The sequence below is a fragment of the Lactuca sativa genome, chromosome 4, assembly GCF_002870075.4.
Source record: "Lactuca sativa cultivar Salinas chromosome 4, Lsat_Salinas_v11, whole genome shotgun sequence".
NCBI lineage: Eukaryota > Viridiplantae > Streptophyta > Magnoliopsida > Asterales > Asteraceae > Lactuca > Lactuca sativa.
In genome coordinates, this window is record NC_056626.2 from 360,076,461 (window position 1) to 360,083,314 (window position 6,854).

At 33.3% G+C, this 6,854-nt stretch overlaps 1 protein-coding gene across 1 annotated transcript; it reads left to right on the forward strand.

The window, feature by feature from the left end:
- Positions 1–242: 242 nt before the first annotated feature.
- LOC111909901 (SUMO-conjugating enzyme SCE1) lies at positions 243–3,144 on the forward strand. The gene is made up of 5 exons (XM_023905684.3): positions 243–437; positions 542–625; positions 1,485–1,637; positions 2,713–2,826; positions 2,949–3,144. The coding sequence occupies exons 1-5, from the start codon at positions 369–371 to the stop codon at positions 3,009–3,011; spliced, it is 483 nt and encodes a 160-aa protein (XP_023761452.1). The 5' UTR covers positions 243–368; the 3' UTR covers positions 3,012–3,144.
- The last annotated feature ends 3,710 nt before the right edge of the window (positions 3,145–6,854 follow it).

Below are 6,854 nucleotides of genomic sequence, written 5' to 3' on the forward strand. Positions count from 1 at the left end.
TCAAAAGCTATCACAAACACCACTTGGTGAGAAGATAAAAAGCTCATTTAGCTGATTACATTTAGCAATTTGATTTAAACGGAATTAAAATCAATTAATAATTAACTATATGGGATTAACATAAAACAAATGAAGTTGTTTGGACTACAGATGTAGATCTAAAATAGATAAGGGACAAAACTTGCATAAAACTCAATTTATCTTTTGCTAATTTATTTTAAATATTTATCACATAATCAAAATGACCACTCTCCCAAAAGCCAAAAACCCATTCAGTCTTCTTCACCCAGCTACAGGAATCGAGGGGCTGCAAATCTTTCGCACTCAATAAATTCTACACAGAGGGAAATCGATCGAAGCTGTAAATCATGTCTGGTGGAATAGCTCGTGGTCGTCTCACCGAGGAACGAAAAGCATGGCGGAAGAATCATCCTCATGTTCGTTCTATTCCTAACCCTAATCTACATTACACAAATCATTTACACTCGCACCTTGCAGATTTCGTTTCATTGATTTGATTTCATTTGGTTTAATGAACTAGGGCTTTGTTGCGAAGCCAGAATCTCTTCCCGATGGTACAGTTAATTTGATGGTTTGGCAGTGTACGATTCCTGGTAAGGTTGGGGTAAGTTATCACGATCTCTCACTTTTTTGTTACTAATTTGTTGCAATTGCTAATAGGCTTCCGTAATTACTCGTTATCTTTCTAATAGACTTGAAACCCTTGTTTCTGAAATTCTCTTTAAGGTTGTGTTTGATACCACTTCGCAGAAGCCAGAAAGCGATTTCGTGTCTGTTAATCTTTGTTGTGGTTTAGAATATAGGGTTCTCTTAGTTTACTGTCGAATACAACATTGTTTACACAATTAATGTGATCTTAAATCTTAATCAAGTAGGTCTAGGGTTATACAGTAATTTGTAGTTCTCAGACTGCATTTATTAAGTCGTGTATTAAGAACTTCTTTTTCTTCATTTTTCTAAACTGGATTTTATCTATGATATAACTTTTGGCATTTTCAACTGTAAGAAAGTTTATTATTGTATAGCTACTTCTCTAATAGAAGGAAGAAACATATTCCTTTCAATTCAAGAGTCAATTTTGATGAAAACAAGTGCATCCTATTCATCGAGTTACCCATTTTCCTGCTGCAAAACTAAACAAAATAATGCTCAAACTAAGCACAACTAAAATCAAGCAACATATATTTGATCGAATAACTTCCTTCCCCAACAATTAAAATCACCCTTAAACAAATGATGGACATTTCAGTAATTTGACACTTCCTTGTTTTATTTACCCATCTATATTTCTTTTCTCTTGCTTGGGTAACTATCATCACATGGCCCATGACTAACTATGGATCTTAGCCTTCTTTGTAAAATATAAAAAGACAGGATGAAATCTTCAAGAAGAGAATAATCGAAGGAAATAGTTAAAAAGTTATAATAAATTTTATTTATTTATTTTTTTGTGGGAATTGCAGACTGATTGGGAGGGAGGGTATTACCCCCTTGCTCTTCATTTCACAGAAGATTATCCAAGCAAGCCACCAAAGTGTAAATTCCCTCAAGGATTCTTCCACCCAAATGTTTACCCTTCTGGAACTGTTTGTCTTTCAATTCTTAATGAAGACAGTGTAAGAGCTTCCAATCCTAATTAGTTATTATATATACAGAAGGTTAAATCTTTTTCAGTAAATTACATTATTAGTCCTTGAGTATAGTTGCTTGTTGCAATTTTGGTCCCATAAAGTTTTCACTTGCAATTATTAGCCCTTGTTTGAGATTTTTGCGATGTTTTTGATTTCTGTTTCAAGTAATATGATCTAATGAGTTACATTTTTGGTTGTTTTTCCAGTTTGGTCTTTATTCGAGGTTTTTGTAACGTTTTTGGTCCCTGTTTTTAGTAATATGACCATGAGTAAGTTACATGTTTGGTCCTTTAGTATAGTTGATTCTTCAGTTTTGTTCCCAAAAAGTTTTCGCTTTCAGTTTGTGGTCCTTATTTTGAGGTTATTGTAAATTTGTAACGTTTTGCTCCATGTTTCAAGTAATATGACTATGAGCAAATTACAATTTTGGTCCCTAAGACCTATGTGTAGCTGATTTTCACAATTTGTGTCTCAAAAAGTTCTCTTGCAATTTTGAATTATTATTTGAGGTTTTCATAACGTTTTTCGTCCCCGTTTCAAGTAAAATGACTATTTTTCGGACAAACTTTGCAAAAATCAAGAATATCCAGGGACCAAAAATGCTCATTTTTTTTACTTGGAATAGGAACAAAAACATTTCAAGTACCTCATATAGGGATCAAAAATGCAAAACGAAACTTTTTGCAACCAAAATTGCAAAAATCAGCTACACTTAGGGACCAAAAATGTAATTTACTGTATGGTTATATTTTTGGGACTAAAATTGCAAAAATCAGCTATACTTGGGACCAAAAATGTAAATTACTCTATGACTATATTTTTTGGACTAAAATTGCAAAAATCAGCTATACTCAGGCATCATGGACCAAAAGTAGTCATTAACATTATACTTGGAACATGGACATTAAAAATTACAAAAACCTCAAATAAGTACCAAAATTGCAAGAGAAAACTTATCGGGACCAAAGTTGCAAAAATTAACTATACTCAGGGACCAAAATTGTAATTTACTCAATCTTAATAATGATATTTGATGTGTATTTGTCATTTTGTTTTATAGGGTTGGAGACCAGCAATAACAGTGAAACAAATCCTTGTTGGTATCCAGGATTTGTTGGATTCCCCCAACCCCGCTGATCCTGCTCAAACTGATGGATATCATCTCTTTATTCAGGTATTTTTTTTTATTGAAAAAATGGAATTTAATAATTTCATTTTCTAGTTTAACCTTTTTGTTACAATTATACATATTATTAGTAGTTTCATACAAATGATGAAAGTATGAATTTTGTGCAGGATGCTGTGGAGTACAAGAAAAGAGTTCGCCAGCAAGCAAAGCTGTATCCTCCACTTGTCTAAGATATTCAAATGCAATCAATCCGTGGTTACTTTTTGTTGATATTTTAATTTAATACAATATTGATTGGTTATGTATTTTGGATTAAACATGTTTCTTGGTTTCTACTTTCTAAGTTACTATTTTTTAGTCGTATGAATGTGTTTGCAAAACCATATTTGGATCTATACATGTAACCTTTTAGACTCGCTTGAGTTCAGTTTAAAGACCAGACCGTTCTGAGACAGACAGACAGACAGACAGGTCTTTTTAAAGACTGGACTTGAGTATCGGAAAAGACCAGAAGCCATAGTTTATTTCGTCTTTTATATTTATTTTTCTTTTGGTATCTCCTTTGCAATATAATATATATAAAGTACTCGTTTTAATCTTCTTTGTTTGATATATACAAATCTTCATATTAATCTTCTTTGTTTATTTTTCTTTTGGTATCTTTGTTACACAATATGGGGATGTTTGAATTGCTTTTCAAAACAGCTTATTGATTTTTTGAAAAGCTAATAAGTCAAAAGAAAATGTTTGACAAACTCAAAAAGTATTTTTCACAATAGTTTTTCTATAAGGCCATCCGTTATACCCACCATATACCACATATGTGGTGGGTGCCACATCAGCACCACATTCCACTATCACATACATGGGGTATTTACCACTAAACACACCATTCCACCTTATTTTTTTATTTAAATTTAATTCAAAAATACATTAAAAACATTTTTTTAATACTATTTTTTCCATTAAATTAAAATACCAAATTACATTGAATAAAAACTAAATTAATTGAAATTAAAAAATAAAATAAAAATAACAATCAAAATAAAAATTACATTAGTTAATTTAAAAAAAATTAAAAAAAAAACATTAAAAAAACTAAAAATTCCAACCATACATAAAATAAACTACCCCCTACGCCTACGTCGGGCTCGAACCGACTCTTTCATTGCTAGAAAAAGTTCCAAGTCTTCGCCCTCAAGGTCGTCCGCTTTCATTTTCAAGATTTCCATATAGGTTTTTGTTTGGAGTGTCTCTTGTGCCTCTTGAAATGATGTTTGTGCTTCGATTATTTTTTGTTCCATCCGAGTCATCACCTCGGCCTTCGTTTCTTGAAGCTGCACATATCGATCAAATTTATCGCCGAACATATCCATAACACTAGAATTCGAAGATGTTGACGCCGCTTTTTTTGCTTTATTTCTTCCAACGGGCCGAGGAAGAGGTTGGTCGGTTTCAAGATCTATCGGATCGTCGTTGATGTCGATGTGTGTTCGGCCGTCCGATTGTTGAGAAGTTCCATCGGGGTTTCTCGAACGCTTTGAACCGGAAGATTGGGAACTTCCTTCCGTTTGCTCTTTCCATTTTGGGGAGTCTTTCAATTTTAGCCACGGCTTCATATACGGAAAAGCTTTGCGTGTAGGCGTTGTTTTTTCATATTGGTCCATGGCCGCCTTGAAAACATCAAAATCGTTCGAGCCGCTTTTGCGTATGTTTAGGAGATTGTTGTAGATTCCTCCAAAATCGGTGCATTTTAATCGAATATCTCGCCATTTCGATGTAATTTGATCGGCATTTCGAGCTTGAATTTCCATTAACTCGTAAAAAATGGCTTGGACTTTTTCCCAAAAACTTCCGTACGTCTGGCTATCTCCTACAATTGGATCTTCGGAAGCCGCCACCCATGCCTCCGCTAACTTTTCTTCTTCTTCTTTTGTCCATGGGACCCTTTCTTGGTTGGTAGTGGGTCGGGCCGGTTTTTTTCCTTTTTTCTTTTTTGGTTGAGGTGGTGGTGAAGGTTGCGTTTCCGGAACAAAATCCGGCGAAAGTGGTGGTTGTGAGCTTGGTGGTTGTTGTTGTTGTGACGATTGTTGTTGGAGTTGTTGGAATTGTTGAAATTGTTGGTATTGTTGTTGCATTTGTTGTTGTTGGAAAGCCAGAAAAGGTTGATATTGTTGTTGGAAAAGTGGTGTTTGTTGGATAGGGGAACCACTTTGAAGTAGATTGATAAAACCGCCTTGAGGTGACTCCATCGTCGGGAATTGTCGAGGTGTTGTGTCTAACGCAAAAGCGTTATCGGGTTTGCGATTTCGGTAGTTTGGAGGGGTATTTTGGTTGGGATCCATGATTTTTGGTTGTGAAGATGTAGTGTGTAGTTTGTGTATAGAGAAAGAAAAGAATGGTGTAAAAAATAAGGAGTAAAAGTATGGTATTTATAGGTAAATAAATTATTTATTTATTTATTTATTTTTTTTTTATAAATCTAGCCGTTGTTAAACGGCTACACAAGAAACGGTCGAATTCTTTGCGCATCGGAGGTTATTGGTTCGTTTGCATTCGTTGTCCGGGCCACGAAAGGCCACGACCACGACCCACCACGAACCACCGGGGTGGTGTGCACGGCCGTGGTTCGTGGCCAACTAGACCACGGACGGCTTCGTGCTATGTACACCGGGTGGTCTAAGCTTTAAAAAACACTTTTTAATAAACATATAAAATTTGGTTTTTTTAAGCTTTTTAACCAAAATAATTTCAAAATACATTTTTAAGCCAATTATTTTTTAATTTATTGACTTATTGGTTTTTTCACCATAAAAGCTAATTCAAACACTTTTTAAAAAATTTATTTTACCACCACTACAAATCAATAAACACTTTTATCTTAAATTACTTCTAGAATTCAAAAAGCACTCCCAAAGAGTCCCTATATATTCTTGGAACTGCGAACATATATTAAGCTCTTTATACCCAACACATTGTACGCATTGTACACTGAACATATGCTATGCCCTGTGTGCACTGAACATATGTGGTGTCGATATATTCTCGGAACTGCGAACATATATTAATCCCTTTACACCCAACATATTGTATGCATTGTACACTGAACATATCTGAACATATGCTATGCCCTGTGCACTGAACGTATGTGGTGTCGAGTTGCACTCAACACAGTTGGTATTGTTGAAAACGAAGCATTATTTGTAAACAATTTTTTATACAAATTGTTTTCGTTAATTTAAAGGATATTTATGTTTGCACATGACATAAAATCATAAAGCTTTTTGACTTATACTCGAGGAAAATAAAATCAAGCGGATGTAGCAAATCTTCTTTCTTGTGAGCTAACAAATATGTTCTCGATATGGTGAGAGTGGAAGATGTTATCACCTATGTTGATCACAGTATCAAAGAACGAATAACTTTTTTTCAACGCTTGGATGATTGATTCACTATGTTATGGGGACCCTGATTATTTGTTTTATAGTTGTTTGTTTTCATGTATCTATGTTGTTTTTCTTTTGTATAATATGATAATTAGTTAGATATCAATTCAATAAACTCTGTGTAGTGTGTACTAGGAAATTTTATGCACTACATGACAAGTTGGCAACTATTTTGTTTGACCTAACTGGTTATTTTATAATAATAATAATAATAATAATAATAATATTTTTAATTTTTTTTTTTGGCAAATGTAGGTTGTCAAGTTAAAACTTAGTTTCTTTATTTTAAATAATCTATGAAACTCAATTATTTTTAGCAAATATAGGTTGTCGAGTTAAAATTTAGTTTCTTTGTTTTGAATAATCTATGAAACTCAACTTTTAAAAACTTATTTGGAAGGTCAATATTTACACGGGCCATGTACTTTATATAATATCTTATTTGTAAGGCCAATATTTACACGGGCCCATCACTTAGTTTATATAATATCTTATTTAAAATAATAATATTTTTAATTTAACATAAAAATAATTTTTTTTATAGTTAATAACAATAAATTGATTAACTTCAACATCATATTCACTTAGCATACCATACAAGTTATCAATCCATCTACGTAATAAGAG